This window comes from Oncorhynchus mykiss, chromosome 8 (assembly GCF_057628025.1).
Source record: "Oncorhynchus mykiss isolate SJ-2025 chromosome 8, ASM5762802v1, whole genome shotgun sequence".
Taxonomy (NCBI): Eukaryota; Metazoa; Chordata; class Actinopteri; order Salmoniformes; family Salmonidae; genus Oncorhynchus; species Oncorhynchus mykiss.
Genome location: NC_143029.1, coordinates 80,200,001 through 80,222,500, shown reverse-complemented (window position 1 = coordinate 80,222,500; position 22,500 = coordinate 80,200,001). Strand labels below are relative to the sequence as shown.

The following is a 22,500-nucleotide window of genomic DNA, read 5'->3' as shown; positions in this document are numbered from 1 at the left end:
ATACTGATCATTTTATACGTAATGCCTGTTTTCAGACAACTGCTGCTACCGGCCATTTTACAATGCCAACACCACTCTCCCCTTCCTTTCTCTCCCATTAGCTCAACCAGTAGCATCGCAAACACTTGAGAGCCAGACCCCCACGGTAGGCCTACAGCATAGCCTACATGAGAAATCAACTGTACAAGAAGTTAACACATACTGCACTAGGAGATAACTTTGTCTAAGCATGACCTTCATCCACATTATCAATGTTTTTCCAAACGGCGCTTTTTTTGTGTCAGCAATTAGACAATTAGACAATTTGTCTAGTTACCCCCAGGACTCTACTTAGAATGGTCAATATATTTTAGCTATATTTTTTTACACAATATTGTTCTTACAGATGCTATTATCCAGAGACTTACGGAGTGAGACTTAACCTCTGGGTTAATTATAATCAAACCAACTGCATCAAGCACCATTCAAGTTACTTTCAATTTATAAGGTCAAAGGTCAAAGGCGCTTCCTCTATACTCAAGCAATAATGCATGAGAGGGTGTGGTATGTGGCCAATATACCACGGCTAAGGGCTGTTCTTATGCACAACACAATGTGGAGTGCCTGGATACAGCCCTTAGCCGTGGTATACTGACCATATACCACAAACCCCTGGGATCCCTTATTTTTATTATAAACTGGTTACCAACGTAATTAGAGCAGTAAAAATAAATGTTTTGTCATACCCCTGGTATACCTGATATACCACGGCTTTCGGCCAATCAGCATTCAGGACTCGAACCCCCCCAGTTTATACTTCATGTATTGCTACATGACATGACTGCCACTGAGTTGTTAGAATCTGTGGTAACCAACCACAAATCTCAAATCCAGGTTTGTTTTGCGCAGTTACCACAGCATTCAAATAATTGATTTACATATATTTACCAAGAACAACCGTACACTGTAGACCTACTTTCTCCTTCTCATGCAGTCTCTTTCCTTTTGGAAATGTTCAATTGCAAAAGAAAGGAAGTTTAGCCTCCCTCCTGATCATAATGATTCGCTCCCACACTTACAAAGTCGTGTACGCGTGACATCACACTTAACGATGAGAAGGGTAGCAGGTGGTTGGTAGAACTATACTTCCTTGCTGTGAGCTCTGCCACGTGACAGCGTGGAGGACATGGAGGAAACATGAGAGATAGCTTAGATAGGGCCTGTACACTGGGATTTACAGTGTAAGGATATAGTAGGCCTAATCTAGGGATTAGGCTATTGGGAGATAGTACCCTTATAGGAAGCTACCTTGGACTCAGGTGATAATCATAGGATGGACATTATTTAGGCTGGAAAAGGCACCAGGGTAGCCTACATAAAGGCGCTGTTGACTTCCAACTGACGCGAATATCGGTGTGTTTGTTAATAAATAAATACAATGTTCCGAGCACAGTTTGGGTGAAAGTAACTATGTTATTATAGGTTTATACAATTGCAGAAGCTTATCTGAAACATTTGCATAGAAGGCCTGAAAAATATGCAAATAGGCATGTGCAAACAGCAAACACTGCAAAAATCCTGACACAAACATTGGCAAGCAGGGGATTATGTATAAACACTTCAATGCATATGTATTATCTTAGGTTTGATGATGAAAATGTTATTTCATTAAAATGACTGTGTTTTCAAAGGATCCTTAAAGGTGCTGTATTTTGCCCTCCCAACTCTAAGTGTGGACCATGTGTGTGTGTGTGTGTGTGTGTGTGTGTGTGTGTGTGTGTGTGTGTGTGTGTGTGTGTGTGTGTGTGTGTGTGTGTGTTTCATAACTGACCGCACCGTGCTGCTATAGCGGTGTGCCTGGGACCGAGGCTGGGGCGGAATGACGTGATCGCGTTTTGCGTGCGGTGAGACGAGCCTTCTCCCTTACCGGCCGGACTACTGCAGGCGAGAAACAGTTTATGTCAATCAATCACTGTCCGTCACACCTTTGAGATCTACGCTCATTGATTGTATTGATTAGAGCCAATGCATTCTGTACAGTCAACGGTTGGGTTCCCACAAAGGCATGCCAAGCAACCGCCGTCCCTATATTAGAAGCTGCTGTAATTAATTGAAAATGGATTGATTTTGCTGAAACATTTCGTTCATTTCTTGATGAAATTCTTTGCTTTCTAATGTAGCCTAAGCCAAGCAAGTAATTGCAGTTGAATTATCTTGTGGTTGCTACTGCACCTTTCAACGTGCATTTACATTATATATTCATTGCAGCTATTATTTAAGCAAACTGTAACAATGAATGTTTGGGAAAATAATTCACAATATTGTGAACCTAAATATTTCCGAAATTTAGAGATTCTTCCTAGCCATTTGTTATTCGCGGCATAGCCTATAGAGTGAAAGGAGACAACTGCTGTTTATTCGATAGGACAATAAGGTTTCAGAAATAGTTTGTTATGCAATTTATTCTTAAAAGCTATGCTATTGTGCACACGATATTTATTTTAAACATTTTATTCGTATGGTGTTTGTAGTATGGGGCAGTGCTTGACCTGGACTGAAAAAGTGTTCGGTAGTAATTTCGGTGCTGGTACTGTTTATATTTAAGAGAAACAGGAGCTCAAGCAGTAGAACATTTCAGGTGCCGGTTAGCTCCTGTCAAGTCAAGCACTAGTATTGAGTTGAAAAGGCAATGCCTGAGCCTCTCGGGCTCCCGAGTGGCGCAGCGGTCTAAGGCACTGCACCCGAGAGCTAGAGACGTCACTATAGACCCTAGTTCGATTCCAGGCTGTATCACAAACGGCCGCGATTGAGAGTCCCATAGGGCGGCGCACGATTGGCCCAGCGTCGTTAGGGTTTGGCTGTCATTGTAAATAAGAAATTGTTCTGACTTGCCTAGTTAAATAAAGTTTAAAAAAATACAAATGTATAGCCTATGTCACAGGCTCTTAGGGCTAAATGAATTTGGCTACACGGTTAAAATAAGGGAATTTAGAGTTCAGAACATGGTTTTGTTTTTCCTCCACATTAAAATAATCAAAACAATAATATGTAGCAACAAATTGAATAAATAGATGAAACTAAGGAAACCGAGAAATAAGTGATGCGTATTTAATCATGCGTATTTACAATTGTTTATGAAAATAGGAAAAAGTAACTGATGCGGATTCGTGTACATTTAGATCATATCATGCACGACTTGACTATTTCAGCAAGCCATGTTTTACTTTTCCGCTGTTTGGCTCTGAGAAAAAGAGACAAATATATGTGTATTTTAAGTAGGTATATTTACATCATTAGTTGTTGTATTTTTTTCGGTACATTTTTGTCAAATAATTTCATCAGTGAAATATGTGGGACGGCAGGGTAGCCTAGTGGTTAGAGTGACCGAAATCTAGTAACCGAAAGGTTGCAAGTTCAAATCCCCAAGCTGACGAAGTACAAATCTGTTGTTCTGCCCCTGAACAGGCAGTTAACCCACTGTTCCTAGGCCGTCATTGAAAATAAGAATTTGTTCTTAACTGACTTGCCTAGTTAAATGAAGGTAAAAAAATGTATAGAAGTAGGCAAGAAATATATTATTATTACAAAAGATAAATCAAATAAACCGGTGACCGTTGCGCATGTTTCCGTCTTCCACACACACACACACACACACACACACACAAACAAACAAAATGTTGCCACCAAACGTTATATATTCCGGTCAGAATGCAAATACGAATACTGTTGTAATTTGTGCCAACTTTGTTCAGTCCATGGACAGCGCCTATACTGAGAAAATGAAAGGTCAGAACCACGGACAGCGCCATACTGCGATAATGAATAGTCAGAACAACGGACAGCGCCTATAGTGAGATAATGAATGGTCAGAACCACGGACAGAGCCTATACCGAGAGAATGAATGGTCAGAGCCACGGACAGCGCCTATACGGAGAGAACTATGTTCAGAACAGCACACGAACAGCACATCTCCAGCCGAACCCTCCCAGCTGATCGTGTCTACGAATTTTCATGCAGAGATCTGATCCCCAGTCTTTCATTACCTTTTACAAGGCTACACATAATTCGACAATTTAGGCTTTTTTTATGTTTTAAAATAAATTCCTCCGTTACAGCCCAGATGAGAGAATTATTGTATATAATATGTAAATATTGACCTATTCCCCTTTGATAGTCTTCATAACACTAACAATAATAATGGGTTTTATATAGCGCTACCCAAACCTTAACCATGAACCATTCTGAGTTAATGCCTAACCTTAATAACCTTAATTAATGCCTGAACTTGGATTGCAACTTCGAAATTTGACGTTTGAGAAACATGGATGAAGATATAATTCTGAAACTGGGAGTGCTGGTAGCAGTAAACATGGATGTTTGTTCTGTAGTAGCAGGGAGGACCATTGATGGGAGAGTCAATGATGCAGAGGGGAGAGGAGGGGGAGGAAAGGGGAGGGATGGATCTGCTCGGCTGGCTTCTGCTGGTGCAGTGCCAGAGATGGAGGGAGACAGACAGAGAGAGAGAGAGAGAGAGAGAGAGAGAGAGAGAGAGAGAGAGAGAGAGAGCAGAGGAGAGGAGAGGAAATCAATACAGATTCTGAGCGAGTCAGATAAGCCTGAACAATGTATAGTGCAGACACACTGTATAACCCAATCACACATGTACACACCACACACAAACACAAACACACACGCACACGCACACACACACACACACACGCACAGTACAATGTGCATGCATGCCTACATAAAGATGCATTTACATACCCCATAAACCATAGCAACCTTTAAAAACGAAATGACATCACAAGCCTGGATTGCATTAAGGTGGTTTTGCTGACATAAGCAGAAATGGATCGTTACTATGGCAGACTACATATACTAGAATCCTCTGTTAAAAAAACACTGCCTTTGTCTTGCGAGGGCTATTCTATGTAAATCTGTCTCCTTTCTACAAGATATTATTTATCATAAAATGACTTTCAGGTTTCAATAAAGGTTCAATTAAAAAGTGTTAGGATATGCAGATGTTGTCGACCACAGATTTAACCAGTGCATTCTTAGTAACCCAGTTCATTTAGTGTCTGAAGTGGGATGTTGGTGGTTTTTCCACAGGTTTAAACAGCATGTTATACACAATTCTGTTTGTAGGTACCACACGTATGTCGGGGTTGTGGTTGACGCTGTGTGTTAACCACACATTTGCTTTGCTTACCCAGAAGTGAGTCTCTTACAAGGGCTACACCACTCTACTCCTCCTTCTCTCTCTTCCTTCCACTCTCCTCCATCTCCCTCTCCCTCATGCTTATCAATTATTAAAGTCTCTATCGATCCTTTCACTACCCTACCTCTATCAGCCTGTTCACACAAAGCCCAAACTCCCCAACCCTGAATCAATACCAGCCCCTGCTCTCTTATTTCACATATCACTCTTTTTGTTTACGTTTTGATAGAGTTCATTTACTTGCAGCGATCTGAACATTTGCATTTAATTGCATAAACCAAGAACACTGGGCTAAACTACAGATTGGCATTAGTCTTTCATAGACGGCATCAAAGACATTGGTCTACAAAATATATGAATGGCGCTGGCAGTGTTGGGGTATGGGCGCCCCCACAACAGAGAGATAAGGATATAATTGAGCAATAAGCCATGATGGGGTGTGGTATATGGCCAATATACCACGACTAAGGGCTGTTCTTATGCACAACACAACGCGGAGTGTCTGGACACAGCCCTTAGCTGTGGTATATTGGCCATACATCACAAACCCCTGAGGTGCCTTATTGATATTATAAACTGGTTACCAATGTAATTAGAGCAGTAAAAATACATGTTTTGTCATACCTATGGTATATGGTCTGATATACCACGGCTGTCAGCCAATCAAAATTTAGGGATCGAACCACCCAGTTTATAAATAGTGTTATTCCATTCTGTAGATCACATTTCTAATAATAACGTCTAATAATAACAACAATGTTCTGAGCATTGAACCCTGATGAATATGATCAAACAACATCTGACTTATGATCAGATTGTTCGCTCTGTCCCAGTTCTACCTCCACTATCACAAATGACACACCTGGGACCAGCTGTCCATTCAGAATCACAGTCTGAATGATCAGGAACAAGGACAGCTCCCCACCTCACGCCATGTACCTCACACAGCTCAGGTGGTATAGTTGAATCACATATGTTAGTCCTGTGCTGGAGCGAAAGCATGCCTACCTTGTAGCTCTCTAACACCCTGGTGAACACCAACTGACACAGTCGCAGAGAAAGAATCAACCACAAAGACAACTGCTGTACACCATAGACCAAATCCTGGCTTAATAATATGTTAATTAGCTGTCGCTTTTATCCAAAGCAACTTACAGTCATGCTTGCATATGTTTAACATATGGGTGGTCCAGGGAATAATCAAACCCACTACCCTGGGGTTACAAGCGCCATGCTCTACCAACTGAGCCACAAAGGACAACTTAATGGTCCAATGCAGACGTTTTTATATCAATATCAAATCATTTCTGGGTTTTAAATTCAAATTGTCAAAAAGAAGAAGAAAAATGCTTCTTAGCAAAGCAATATTTTTGCTAGGACAGGCTGGGAGTGGTCTTTGTGAGGGGAGGAAAACTGAAAACTAGCTGTGATTGGCAGAGAGGTTTGGAACTCTCTTTCTTATTGGTCTATCCCACCAAAACACCAAGGCAGGCATCCCACCAAAACAGACTGAAAATTCAAGTGGTCTTTTCAAACAGCTCTTACACTAAAATGACACAATAGATTTGCAGCTTTTCCTCCTCATATTTATCACATTATAGCAGATGGATTTCCTTCTATCCTCGAGTTTCCTACAGTGTTTGGGTTTCCAGTCCTCGAGCTTCAACCCTCAACTCTGTTTCCTACAGTGTTTGGGTTTCCAGTCCTCGAGCTTTATCCCTCAACTCTGTTTCCTGCAGTGTGTGGGTTTCCAGACCACTGAAGCAGCCTGTCCGGTTCTAGTGGCAGTCATAATGGATGATAGGTCATGTTTTTGTGATGAATTGCAGAGAAGATGGCAGAGACAAAATGAGAGAGAGAGAGAGAGAGAAAGGCAGACAGACAGAGAGAGACAGAGACAGAGACAGACAGACAGACAGACAGACAGACAGACAGACAGACAGACAGACAGACAGACAGACAGACAGAGAGACACAGACATACAGACAGAGAGAGACAGACAGACAGAGAGACAGAGACAGAGACAGACAGACAGACAGACAGACAGACAGACAGACAGACAGACAGACAGACAGAGAGAGAGGGGGTTGGGAATGGGAAGCAGCTTTATTGATTTCCTATGTGCAAAGCCAGGCAAACAGAGAAAGGACAGAGCTACACTATTAATGACAATCACTAGCACAGCTATACGGCTACAGCTATCTATCTATCTATCTACCTACCTACGGTTGAAATCGGAAGTTTACATACACCTTAGCCAAATACATTTAAACTCAGTTTTTCACAATTCCTGACACTTAATCCTAGTAAAGATTCCCTGTCTTAGGTCAGTCAGGATCACCACTTCATTTTAAGAATGACGTTTGAGAAACATGGATGAAGATATAATTCTGAGACTGGGAGCGCTGGTAGCAGTAAACATGGATGTTTGTTCTGTAGTAGCAGGGAGGACCATTGATGGGAGAGTCAATGATGCAGAGAATGATTTATTTCAGGTTTTATTTCTTTCATCACATCTCCAGTGGGTCAGAAGTTTACATACACTCAATTAGTGTTTGGTAGCATTGCCTTTAAATAGTTTAACTTGGGTAAAACATTTCAGGTAGCCTTCCACAAGCTTCCCACAATAAGTTGGAGGAATTTTGGCCCATTCCTCCTGACAGAGCTGTTGTAACTGAGTCAGGTTTTTAGGCCTCATTCCTCCTGACAGAGCTGGTGTAACTGAGTCAGGTTTGTAGGCCTCTTTGCCCGCACACGCTTTTTCAGTTCTGCCCACAAATATTCTATAGGATTGAGGTCAGGTCTTTGTGATGGCCACTCCAATACCTTGACTTTGTTGTCCTTAAGCCATTTTGCCACAACTTTGGAAATATGCTTGGGGTCATTGTCCATTTGGAGGACCCAAGCTCTAACTGGTGTCTTGAGATGTTTCTTCAATATATCCACATAATTTTCCTGCCTTATGATGCCATCTATTTTGTGAAGTGCAACAAAGCACCCCCACAACATGATGCTGCCACCCCCGTACTTCAAAGTTGGGATGGTGTTCTTTGGCTTGCAAGCCTCCCACTTTTTCCTCCAAACATAACGATGGTCATTATGGCCAAACAGTTCCATTTTTGTTTCATCAGAACAGAGGACATTTCTCCAAAAAGTATGATCTTTGTCCCCATGTGCAGTTGCAAACAGTAGTCTGGCATTTTTATGGCGGTTTTGGAGCATGGGCTTCTTCCTTGCTGAGCGGCCTTTCAGGTTGTGTCGATATAGGACTCGTTTTACTGTGGATATAGATACTTTTGGACCTGTTTCCTCCAGCATCTTCACGGGGTCCTTTGCAGTTGTTCTGGGATTGATTTGCACTTTTGGCACCAAAGTGCGTCCATCTCTAGGAGACAGAACGCGTCTCCTTCTTGATCGGTATGGCGGCTGCATGGTCCAATGGTGTTTATACTTGCGTACTATTGTTTGTACAGATGAATGTGGTACCTTCGGGTGTTTGGAAATTGCTCCCAAGGAGGAACCAGACTTGTGGAGGTCTACAATTTTTTTGCTGATTTCTTTAGATTTTCCCATGATGTCAAGCAAAGAGGCACTGAGTTTGAAGGTAGGCCTTGAAATACATCCACAGGTACACCTCCAATTGACTCAAATGATGTCAATTAGCCTATCAGAGGCTTCTAAAGCCATGACATCATTTTCTGGAATTTTCCAAGCTGTTTAAAGGCACAGTCAACTTAGTGTGTGTAAACTTCTGACCCACTGGAATTGTGATACAGTGAATTATAAGTGAAATAATCTGTCTGTAAACAATTGTTGGAAAAATTACTTGTGTCATGCACAAGGTAGACGTCCTAACCGACTTGCCAAAACTGTAGTTTGTTAACAAGAAATGTGTGGAGAGGTTGGAAAACACGTTTTAATGACTCCAACCTAAGTGTATGTAAACTTCCGACTTCAACTGTATATATCTATCTACCTAACTATCTGGCTTTTTCATTGTCTTTTTTTTAGATTCCTATCAGGAAAGGTTGCACCAGTATCCGTTCTGTAGTGGTACAACTTCAAACAACTGTTGCCCTGTCTGACCTGTAGAGTAGAGCGTGTGACAGTGCAGAGGAATCAGTGGTATTGACTGTAACACCTGTGAAAATGATGTACTACAAGAACACCATCTCCAACAACCTGCTAGCAGCTTCAACAGTCTGTGTCCTTATGGACCCTTGAACTAGCCTGCTGATCCCATATGTTTGAGATTTTACCAACTCCTTTTTTTGTGTTGGTTCAATGCCTTGCCAAATATGCATGGTATGACAATGAGATAGACCAGGCTACTCTTGAACACATACACACAGGAAACTTGGTTGTGATTTGGTGCGATCAGCATTTCAACTCAACACATGCTTGCTGACACACAAACACACACACAAAGGCTTACACACACACACTTATCATGAGTCAATAACTCATCAGCCATTCAGATGTATATGATTTAATTGAAAGTTGTGGGAGGGGTACTAAAATCAACCCCTCTGGGCACTAATCACAAGAGAATGCACACCACTACACCGTGTTCAGAGGGATCTTCCTTTTGACAGATTAGAATGGAGAAAAGACATGCATGTAATGGGATCACATATAAGCTTTGTATGATTTATCCTAGTTGTTTCTACAGTTTGTTTATGAGTAAATTAAACTATTAAAGCATATGAACGGAAATGATATGTCAATGGAATATTCAGCTATTATACAGAGTGAGAATATTTTCACCATGATTAGGGGACAGAACCTTTATATAACAAGGCAAGTCAGTTAAGAACAAATTATTATTTACAATGAAGGCCTACCAAAAGGCAAAAGGCCTCCTGCGGGAGACGGGGACTGGGAATTTAACAAAAATATATATACTGTATATATACAGTGGGGCAAAAAAGTATTTAGTCAGCCACCAATTGTGTAAGTTCTCCCACTTAAAAACATGAGAGAGGCCTGTCATTTTCATCATAGGTACACTTCAACTATGACAGACAAAATGAGAAGAAAAAAAATCCAGAAAATCACATTGTAGGATTTTTATGAATTTATTTGCAAATTATGGTGGAAAATAAGTATTTGGTCAATAACAAAAGTCTATCTCACTACTTTGTTATATACCCTTTGTTGGCAATGACAGAGGTCAAACGTTTTCTGTAAGTCTTCACAAGGTTTTCACACACTGTATTTTGGCCCATTCCTCCATGCATATCTCCTCTAGAGCAGTGATGTTTTGGGGCTGTTGCTGGGCAACACAGACTTTCAACTCCCTCCAAATATTTTCTATGGGGTTGAGATCTGGAGACTGGCTGGGCCACTCCAGGACCGTGAAATGCTTCTTACGAAGCCACTCCTTCGTTGCCCGGGCGGTGTGTTTGGGATCATTGTCATGCTGAAAGACCCATCCACGTTTCATCTTCAATGCCCTTGCTGATGGAAGGAGGTTTTCACTCAAAATCTCACGATACATGGCCCCATTCATTCTTTCCTTTACACGGATCAGTCGTCCTGGTCCCTTTGCAGAAAAACAGCCCCAAAGCATGATGTTTCCACCCCCATGCTTCACAGTAGGTATGGTGTTCTTTGGATGCAACTCAGCATTCTTTGTCCTCCAAACACGACGAGTTGATTTTTTACCAAAAAGTTATATTTTGGTTTCATCTGAGCATATGACATTCTCCCAATCTTCTTCTGGATCATCCAAATGCTCTCTAGCAAACTTCAGATGGGCCTGGACATGTACTGGCTTAAGCAGGGGGACACGTCTGGCATTGCAGGATTTGAGTCCCTGGCGGCGTAGTGTGTTACTGATGGTAGGCTTTGTTACTTTGGTCCCAGCTCTCTGCAGGTCATTCACTATGTCCCCCGTGTGGTTCTGGAATTTTTGCTCACCGTTCTTGTGATCATTTTGACCCCACAGGGTGAGATCTTGCGTGGAGCCCCAGATCGAGGGAGATTATCAGTGGTCTTGTATGTCTTCCATTTCCTAATAATTGCTCCCACAGTTGATTTCTTCAAACCAAGCTGCTTACCTATTGCAGATTTAGTCTTCCCAGTCTGGTGCAGGTCTACAATTTTGTTTCTGGTGTCCTTTGACAGCTCTTTGGTCTTGGCCATAGTGGAGTTTGGAGTGTGACTGTTTGAGGTTGTGGACAGGTGTCTTTTATACTGATAACAAGATCAAACAGGTGCCATTAATACAGGTAACGAGTGGAGGAGTTACAGGTGTTACAGGGTTACAGGAGGAGTTACAGGTCTGTGAGAGCCAGAAATCTTGCTTGTTTGTAGGTGACCAAATACTTATTTTCCACCATAATTTGCAAATAAATTCATTAAAAATCCTACAATGTGATTTTCTGGATTTTTTTTCTCATTTTGTCTGTCATAGTTGAAGTGTACCTATGATGAAAATGACAGGTCTCTCTCATCTTTTTAAGTGGGAGAACTTGTACAATTGGTGGCTGACTAAATACTTTTTGCCCCACTGTATATATAGGACAAAACACACATCACGACAAGAGAGACACCACAACACTACATAAAGAGAGACCTAAGACAACAACATAGCATGGCAGCAACACATGACAACACAACATGGTAGCAACACAACATGGTAGGAGCACAACATGGTAGCAGCACAAAACATGGTACAAACTTTATTGGACACAACATGGTTTTGTCTGAAATTGTCTGAAAATATCCCTCCTGTTTTACAGTAAAACTATACATTTTCTCAGAAATGTAATAACCAATTGGAAAAACAACTCTAACTATACGTTTTTCATTGGGGTTTATTATATTTTTTCTTGTACAATCATTTCAAATGTCTCTTGTTTTTAAATTATTGACTGGACAACGATTGAAAACATAAACGTGATAAAATGAATCAAACAAATCAACCGCATAGAGAAAAATTATAATTAAAACATGACGAAGGTCTTTGTGGCCTTTATTTGGTCACTTAGGACCTACTGTGGTGAAAATGTGTCCGTGGCAAGAAAATGCCTTTGCACGAAAATAGTTTGTATTTTATAGTAAATGTTTTTCTATGGCCAAGGGATAGGCTCGACAGCATTTTAAATGTCGAAATAAACTTAACAGGCAGGTAACCAGTGATACGAGTCAGTATTCGGTATTCGACCAGGCAACTAAACGCCTGCGTCACCAAAGCAGGAGGACGCCAGTGGTAGACAGACGGGACAACCCATAGGCCTATCTGGTCTAATTTTAGACCTTAAACTACAAAAGCTGCCTAAATGAAAACCCGGCGCGGCCATGTGGTTAGCTGTATTTCAGGTCTGGATTCGAATATTGATCCATGTGCCACATTTAAAAGGGGAGAGTGGGAACTCGCGTATTGACCGTGCAGCCAGAGGTCACGCGCCCCTCTGACGCGCTCTCCTCCTGCGCGACTAGTTTGTAGGTTGACATGTATTGTCAGGAATCTTGCCCTGGAGGCAGAACTGAGCGATATCCGCTAGATGGGCCAGCTGCTATATCGTAAAAATTCATGAAAACAAAAATGTTATTTTTGGTCTTAATTGAAGGTTAGGGGTAAACATTAGGGTTAGCAGTGTGGTTAAGGTTAGGGTTACGGTTAGGTTTAAACTCAGTTTGTATGACTTTGTGGCTATGCCAGCGTGCCAGCTAGTAACCTCTCTGCAGAGCTGCCTCCAGAACAATACTAAGGACAATAAATACCAACCTGCGACGAGTTTAGGCCTTGATGTTCAAGCTGGCGGGGCAAGCGGGACCAATGAGAGAGAGTGACTGTGTGGGTGACATGTTTGGAACATGTGGGATTCACTAGAGAGAACCACGATGGACAGGACGACATGTTTTAGACACCAAGTTTTATGTTTTCAGTCTCTGTCGCCTCCCTTATTATTGTGCGTATTGTATAGTTCTAGGCCAGTAGCTATCTTTTAATTCTCGCCTAATAGTTTTCCCCTATTATTAAAGCACACAATGTAAATAACTTTGTGATGTCTGTCTGTAAATGTCAAGTGCTCTACAAATGCAATGTATTATTACACACACACATCCGGCCTGGCGCGTAACAGACCACACATATCCCCATAATACACCAGAGCCTCATATTAGGCTTACATGACTATGAAATGTCCAGGTCCTCTCAATGGTTATATCAGGCTGCATGAGTAGCCGACAAAAAACCCTGTTAACGTTGGGCTGAGGTGTAACAGTGTGCATGCAGTTTCTCTTGGAACGTGTCACACCAACAAATGCTGACAGGGATATCATGCAATCACTTGCACTGTACCGCAGATACTGTGTCTCTCAACAACAAAAACGGCGATTTAAAAAGAGAGAACGATTCTCTCACAAAGTCTGCTCTGAAGTTTAAGACGTATTTGGTCTCGTTTTTGTTGCACCCGTTTTGCACTGACTATGGTGCTGAATCGTTTGGAAGTTGTGGTTTTGTCTGACGTGTATAACGTTCGTTTTACTGTGATTTTTCTTACAACGCTGGACGTCTTTAGCCTAAAATAAGTTATATATAGCATATCAGGTTCATTGTAGTAGCCTATACAGCTAGTTATTTATCGTAACATTAAATAGAGAGGGTTTGACAAAAGATTGAACAAACTACGCTTTTATGCGTAAAACGTCAATAGTTACGATCGGCTGTTGAATAAGCAGCCCACACGAGAAAGGCCGTGAGACCAGAAGCATCTTACCCGCCAACCGAAGGGCAGACATCCGCTGAAACTCGGGCTCCTGGAGCCACTTCCACATTCTCCTAAACGTCTCCCGGCCTGACTTGAGTTTACTCCACGGCTTGGGGTTCCGCAGAAGATCCGAGAGGGTTCCTTGGGACCGACATAGGATCCTCTGGGCGAAAATAGCCTGGGGAATTGAGTAGCGCTTCAGCTCTGCCGTTATCCGTTGAGCCACCTCTTTCGTGTTGATCTCCTCCGCCTGCCCTCCCGACACTCCTCCCTGGCCGGACCCAGCCCCGTGCCTCTCTCGCTCGGCCAGCATCGCTGCCCCATTGGCCTGGGAGTGAAGGTGGCTGTGCGGATGGTGCATCCCGTTGAGGTTGGACATCATGCCATGCCCATGGCCGCCTAACCCCCTGGCAAGGTGCTCCTCGCTCCGGGACAGCATTGCGGCGTGGGACTCGAAGCCTGTCACGGGAGAGAGCATCTTGGCATCATTGGTAAGGTGAGCACTTGGACCGTAGGCTGAGAGCGTCTGCTGGGAGTTGTGCAAAGAGCCGAGACTGTTGGACAACGGGGAGAGTGACCCATGGACCATGCCGGACATATCTTTAGGGTAGTGGCCGTACAGGTTTCCCATAGACGCCAGCCCACGGTGGTCATCCCTCATCAACGTAAAGCTCCCGCTGACGTTCCCCGCGGAGAGTCGCTGGTGGGCGGCTGCGTGGTGGTGGGAGTGTGGGTGTGGGTGGTGGAACTTGTCGGAGACCGTGGATATGGGAGGTAGGTGCTGGAGAGGGGTCAGGGTGGTGTAGGTGTTGCTCAGGCTCATCCCGGACTCACACATGCTCATAGCCGGGTGGAGGTGGCCAGAGAGCGCCGAGGGGTCTGTCCGGTAGTCCCCGGTACCATCCAGGATCGCGGCCATACTAGACACCATGGCCGACCGGCCGTGTGCGTGAGAAACCAGATTCCGGTGTGAAGGGGCGGAGGACTGCCGGGCGTGCGTGGAGCTCATCAGTTCCCCGGCCTGTGAGTGCGAGACGCCGTGGAGGTTTCCAAGGTTTTCCATTGTGAGTTCCATCACTGAAAGAATATATCTTTCCTGATCCCACCTCCCTCCCCTCCCTCTCTCTCCCGCTCCTTCTCGGTCCTTTCACTCAGACTCAAACACACAGACAGAGGCGCGCGCTCACTCTCCCTCTCTCAGACTCCTGAAGTGATAATATTACCAAACGATCTCAAAACCAATCCATTGATTAGAGTTTTTCTCCAGTCAATCCAACATGGTTTTTGTAAATAATTTATCTTGTTCCAAGGTAGGTAAATATTGCGTAAAGTCCTCGTCCACGTTTGGCTGTGTTGTTGTTCTGTGTTATAGGCGCTCGTTGGCTATATCTCATCCCTTGTCCAACAACACTTCCACTGAAAATTGGCTGTGCCGGGTATCAAGATGTATGTGGGCGCGCCCCTGTGTATTTAAAACGGGGGCGGTTACGCGCATTATTTTCGTGTGGGATTCACAGACAGAACACACTGTATATGTGTGAAGAGTATGCACTGGCCACACACTGGTTGAATAAACGTTGTTTCCACGTAATTTCAATGAATATACGTTGAACCAATGTGGAATGGAATATACGTTGAACAGACGTCTGTGCCAGGGGGTCTGGCATCAAGTCATGCACCTGTGTATGTGTGTGTGTGTGTGTGTGTTTGTGTGTGCGCGCGCGCGTGCTTGAGAGATTTAAATGTAAAAGCCAAATGTTTTTAAAAGTAACAAACTCTAATCTATCTCTCCGAGTATACTTCATCACAGTATGCGCACAATTTGATTTTATTCACTCTGCACAAGTGTCCCTTCTACAGATAAACGTTGTTTTCCCACGGAGTGAATGGTTTGGCATTTATGCGCTTAGTGATAAACCTGATCAATGTATTGATTGACAGAGATGAATGATGTGGCCTGACCCTGTTAGGGGGTGGAGAGGTCACACAGACGGAAGAATCCTAACGCCGTGCATGATGATGTTGAGAAAAAAGGGCAAACCATATCCTGTTCTGAAGCGTTTCATTCTAAACTCCAGCCAGCATTCTGAAGTTCTGAGGTCCAGCGTGCTGAGGTTCTGAGGTCCAGTGAGGTCCAACGTTCTGAAGTTCTGAGGTCCAGCGTGCTGAGGTTCTGAGGTCCAGTGAGGTCCAACGTTCTGAAGTTCTGAGGTCCAGCGTGCTGAGGTTCTGAGGTCCAGCGTGCTGAAGTTCTGAGGTCCAGCCTTCTGAAGTTCTGAGGTCCAGCGTTCTGAAGTTCTGAGGTCCAGCGTTCTGAAGTTCTGAGGTCCAGTGTTCTGAAGTTCTGAGGTCTAGCGTGCTGAAGTTCTGAGGTCCAGTGTTCTGAAGTTCTGAGGTCCAGTGTTCTGAAGTTCTGAGGTCCAGTGTTCTGAAGTTCTGAGGTCTAGTGTGCTGAAGTTCTGAGGTCCAGTGTTCTGAAGTTCTGAGGTCCAGTGTTCTGAAGTTCTGAGGTCCAGCGTTCTGAAGTTCTGAGGTCCAGTGTTCTGAAGTTCTGAGGTCCAGTGAGGTCCAACGTTCTGAAGTTCTGAGGTCCAGCCTTCTGAAGTTCTGAGGTCCAGCGTGCTGAAGTTCTGAGGTCCAGTGTTCTGAAGTTCTGAGGTCCAGCGTTCTGAAGTTCTGAGGTCCAGCGTGCTGAAGTTCTGAGGTCCAGTGTTCTGAAGTTCTGAGGTCCAGCGTGCTGAAGTTCTGAGGTCCAGTGTTCTGAAGTTCTGAGGTCCAGCGTTCTGAAGTTCTGAGGTCCAGCGTGCTGAAGTTCTGAGGTCCAGCGTTCTGAAGTTCTGAGGTCCAGTGAGGTCCAGCGTTCTGAAGTTCTGAAGTTCTGAGGTCCAGTGAGGTCCAGCGTTCTGAAGTTCTGAGGTCCAGCGTTCTGAAGTTCTGAGGTCCAGCGTGCTGAATTTCACTCGGCTGGTAAGTAGAGCAATTTTTTTGGCCCAAAAAACAGCATGGACATGTGAACGTGTAGACGTAATAACCACGTTCTTTCTTCTAAACTGCTCTTTTATAGATCTGATCTCGCACTACAGGCATGTTTATATTGTTTTCAGATATTTTTTTAAACTTTATTGGTGACCATGAGATTCCATCTTATTAACTTTTTCAGGACAGATTGGACAATAACCTAATGTATATAATAATAATAATAATAATAATAATACTTGGCCTAATAATACTACTAATAGGCTACTACTATTTACTAGGCCTAATAATAATAATATGAATAATTTGCTATAATATAACAATTGATTTTATTTATTAACTTTATTTCACAGATGGTATTTTTAGGATTAACACATGTATGGTGTAATAACAGCACTAAGATAATTCAGTACAGTAGTTGTTTCGAGAATCTGTAATAAACAACAAAGTTATTATACAAATATTATGTCATTTCCATTTCCAACGCACTTGAAAGCACAACTTCTAAGTAAATGGGCGGCAGGTAGTGGTTAAAAGCGTTGGGCCAGTAACCGAAAGGTCGCTGGTTCGAATCCCGGAGCTGGCAAAGTGGAACATATCTGCCGTTCTGCCCTTGAGCAAGGCATGATGACGTGGGCGTAGATTAGGGCAGGTCCCAGCACTTCTCTTTTCAGAGGGGTTGGGTTAAATGAGGAAGACACATTTCGATTGAATGCATTCAGTTGTTCAACAGACTAGGTATTCCCTTTACCAGGCCAATAGACATTGAAGACATTAGACATTGTTGAATAAAATGGGTAGCCTACTAAAGGTTTCACTGGTCACACTGTTGTAACCTCTAAAAAGCATACAGCGTGTGAATATGTCTCCCTGGGTTAGCCTACTCTCCCTCTATCGATGCCCACCAGCCGCTATCGGAAATAAATGACCGTTGGAGCGCCAGAGAATCGGTTAGCTCGGCATGCGCAGCGTCTCTTCACCCTGGGTATTGGCTCTGAGGCGCTATAGTGATGGATGTTAGATACTGCCCGTCTGACCCAAGTCACACACACTCAGCTCTCCGTCTGTGTGTGTGTGTCCTTTGTGGAAGTTGTAAGTCAGCTTTAAACCACAAACCTGTAGCTAGGACCAGGCTCGTTTGCACTTTTGGAGTAGTTGTTTTCTGGCCCGGTTTTCTGTACCAGTTCAGTGATGTTTTGAGAGGATATGTTTATTGGAGTAGTTGTTTTCTGTACCAGTTCAGTGATGTTTTGAGAGGATATGTTTATTGGAGTAGTTGTTTTCTGTACCAGTTCAGTGATGTTTTGAGAGGATATGTTTATTGGATGTCCACCAAGATAAATTGTAGACCTACAAATGACTCAAATCTCAAAATGCATATTGCTACGGTACAAGTCACTTTTCTGAACTGTGCAGATTTTTTTTAGGAATGATACGCCTATAGGATGCAACTACTCTGACAACAATAAGGAATTTTGTTATTATGTTTAATAATCCTGTTCATTAATTATATCGGCTTTGATTGCATGATGGCTGCACACTTCAGTCTCTCTAGTGACCATTGACCTTATTTTGAAAATATATTTAGTCTTTGATTTAATTGGTTAAAATAAAGTTTAAATTGAACAGTAAATCAACAGGTCTCGTGTTCATATTATCAAACAAATTGGTTAGAAACACTTCACGTTTATGTACAAAAGTGTAACGAAATATTTGGACAAAGTAATTACTAATTGAACAGCGCAGCCACTTGGATATCAAAAACAGGTAGCGGGTAACCGAATATTTCCAGAGATCACGACATCAGATGCCCTAACTGTGAGTTTTGCGTGCACCTGTTGTCTGGGCTGGTACGATGGAACTAAACAATATTTTGTGTCAGGAAAATGACACATCACCTTTGTGTGTGGAAAATAGCCGGATTATATTTTTTGGAGCATCTGAGTTATAGCTGTTGATATAAGGCAATGGGTACATATTTGGAAGTGAACAAAATGTTTGAATTCCTTTTGAAGAATATTATGACAGGCAGCCTTATTTATAAAGATCTTCCGATTCAAGTTTTTTCAGCTTTAGTATAGTATATTTAGTATACATTGTGTTACTGTATATTTTTAGTCTTGAGCGAATAACTTACTGCTTTTAGAATATCACACTGCTTTTTAAAAAAAAAAAAACACAAGAACCAACCTGTTATTTTGAAAGGTAAAAAAGTTGTATTGTTAACAAAATAAAATGAATAATATTAATTTGAAGCATGATTTGAGGTTTCTCTTTTCTAAGTTTTGTAATAGGAGAGTCAAGTTGTTCATAAAGAAAACTAAATAAACGTTATTTTTTGGAACACAAAAATGTTCCTTCTTCTGGGTAGTACTGGTACTTAATTATTTGACCAAGTTTAAGAATTTATTTGGTCATTTGATTTATTGACCACTCTACATACTTCTCAATCTTCGTCATGGTTATTTCCTAAAAACAGCAAATTATCCCTCATCTATGAAATACATTTTCTGTTCATTTTTAAGAAGAAAAAAAATACATGTGTCTATAGCTGTTACTGTTGGTTGCTCGATTTCTTTTGATAAATTAAAATAGGCCTACATCCACATGACATGGAGATATTGACTCTCACACATTATATTTATAACACAATGAATAAACAATAAAGTAGTTTGAAGTATAATAAACTGACTTTCACATGGTAAGGCTACTGTTCATGCTTTTCATCAAAACAGAGGATTGCTCTTGGAGTGCAACGGCTGACTGACTGTGGGCAGAATAATGAAAAGGGTGGCCTATGTCTTGCTCCTATCGATACGATTGGCAATCAATATCCAGTGAATAGAAATCGAAAGGTTGTTAAATGTATCTGTTTTAGGTAAACAACTAATTACTAATTTGATGTTGCTATATTCGTTGAAAAATATATATGTGTTGTATACCTTTAAACAATGCAGTGTTCTTTGCTATAGGCTAGGATAGGCTGTGTGACAATTTAATTGGCAAGATCATTTTTGGTCAGTTATTAAAAATACTCAATTCATTAAATGTGTTTATTTGGTTTTATGTAATTGATGCTTTTTATGTAACCCACAGGCTAATTGTTTATCAAACTTTAATTGAAATATTTAGCCCCCATTTCCGGTTAAAATGGGTATACAGCTCTTAAAACACAAGAGGTCTCAGTATTCGTTGAGATATGTATGTGAATGTGAGAAGAGGCCTGTACCGTTCACATAACTAACGAAAACACTTTCTTCGATAGGCTACTTATCCCAATAAACCAACTCGACAAAGTTTAACGTTTTTTAGCGAATGGTTTGTTCAAACGGCTTTGAATTTGATATTTCAGGAGTATCAAAATGGCTTTTCGTGTTGTAATAAGTACATAAAATGAAGTAGTCTAAACATGGAAGTTTTTCTAAAATAATTATAATACTTAGTACATTAGAGCTTTCTTAAAGTTGTTGCAAATTGTAACATATACATTATATAACATTTTTAATCAATATATCAGTAAAATACATCACTATCATACAAACAAAAATTAAATTTGGTATTATTTATAACAACAACAAAAATAGACCTTACGCCATTGTCAAGAATAAAGTCATCATCATCATCATCATCATCATCATCACCACCATCACCATCCTTTTGTCTATTTTCACCATTCTTTTATCTAATTTTCAGCAAATGACCGTATTAGAAAATAGCATGAGTACGATATGGACTGTATGTGGGTGTGATCCAATTAGAGATCCGGGGTATATGAGAAGAGAGGCTTCACGTCTCTGAACCGGCACTTCAGTATTGCTTGTATATCATGATCATCATTTCCTGTTGTCTCCAATACATTTTTTTTGTCCTTCATTCATTCATCTTTGTATTAACTAATTTATTGATCTGCTGAATGGATGATTGGCTGATTGATTGATTGACTGATCGATTGGTTGTGCTGTGACAGAAACCCAACCAATAGGGTAGATTTTTTCTGGACACAATTATAATCCCTTGCTATAATTACATTTAAATATAACATATATTTAATGTTCTATATATATATTTTTTTCTGCTGCTCTCGTATGATCAATAAGGAAAAGAGAGGAAGTGTTAACAGTTTATGTAATCCGTTTCTGATCCAATATGTGGCTCCTATGGTATAGCCTCGATAATGGCTTCCAGATCACTTTCTGTAACACTCCACACGAACAATACATCAATAAAGATATAAACCCACTTAAAATCTAGAATGCTGCATACATTACGTGGGTCTGACGTTAATATGAATAATATCTACTTTACTTACTGAAAATACAGTGGAATAAAACTCCTATAACCTGGTTGCTAAGTAACAGAAGGAGAGATGGATTGAGAGGGAATAGTCGATCAATTCTGCAGGGAGGTGCGTGCGTGTGTGCACTTATGCTTGTGTGCGCATGCATGTGTTTGTGTGTGCTTGTGTGAACGTGCTTATATGTGCATTCTTTAACATGGGCACGTGTTTATGAATATACAGTAAGGAGTGGCAGGGGTGTATGGGGTGAGGAAAAGGAGGAGCTTCCATTCTTTCATCCATAGTGTTCCAAGACAGATAGATATATATACTGTGTAGATCACAACATGCCCATTCAAATGCCCAACCAAATCAATTCCTTTATCTTGATGGGCAAATACACTCTAGACCTTGAATTTCTATAGGTCAGAGGTCACCTCCACCTCTCCAGAGGCTTGTCGGTTTAATTTGCTGTGTCTAGTTAAGGGAATATGGGAATATCTTATCTTCTCCACACAGAGGTATGGTCTAAATATACAGTCAGATATACCTATACATTCACAGCACAGCAACGCCCAACGGGGATACATTGATCCTCTAACACCACCTGAAAATACAACACCCCTCATACCCTTGATCCTCACGGACCAATAGAAAGTCCTATTATTAGATAATTGAACAGTCTCTGGCCAATAAGAGACGGGAATGTTGACACAACGAGAACATATGTTGAGTCAAATAGAGTGCATCCCAATAGTCACAGCAAAGGTGAAAACAATGTTGTGGATGCTTTCTGGGGCAGGAATTTGCTTGAACAATTTTGTCACATTAGTGCAGGTGAAGGAGAAGAGAGGAAGCCATTTTGGCTACTGAGAGCTTAGACTTTAGAGGACGCTTACGGCTAGTAAGATGGAACAAGATGACTATATGAACTTCCCCATGCTAATGTCAGGGGCTGCATATTTTCGAAATGATTGCAAGTACATGCATGTCATACAAAAACAGTAGAAGGATTTTGATGACATGTTGAATATTTAAAAAATATGCATGTACAGAAACCTATACAACCTCTAGAGCCTTTTATTAAGAGGGTAAATAGATAACATTATGGAGTAAGCAAACAAAATGTATTTAGTTGTTTGCTTTTTCATCCAATTCCTCGCCCTAATCCAACATGTCTGCTCCTCCACCAGTCAGTCGGCTACAGTAAGAGGCAGAGAAATATGCCTGCTTCATACGCATAGCAATTTAGCCAACAAACAAAGACAGACTGAGAGAAAGGAAGAGAGGTAGGAAGGGAGGTAGGAAGGGAGGTAGGAATTGT

General features: G+C 41.6%; 1 protein-coding gene across 1 annotated transcript in view; it reads right to left on the bottom strand.

Annotated features, from left to right (window-relative positions):
- onecut3b (one cut homeobox 3b) overlaps nt 1-15,006 on the bottom strand; it is a 22,622-nt gene extending 7,616 nt beyond the window's left edge. Inside the window, exon 1 of the mRNA XM_036986357.2 lies at nt 13,934-15,006. Coding sequence (XP_036842252.2) covers nt 13,934-14,999 — 1,066 coding nt within the window. The 5' untranslated portion in view covers nt 15,000-15,006. The remainder of the gene's footprint in view (nt 1-13,933) is intronic.
- Between the last annotated feature and the right edge of the window lie 7,494 nt (nt 15,007-22,500).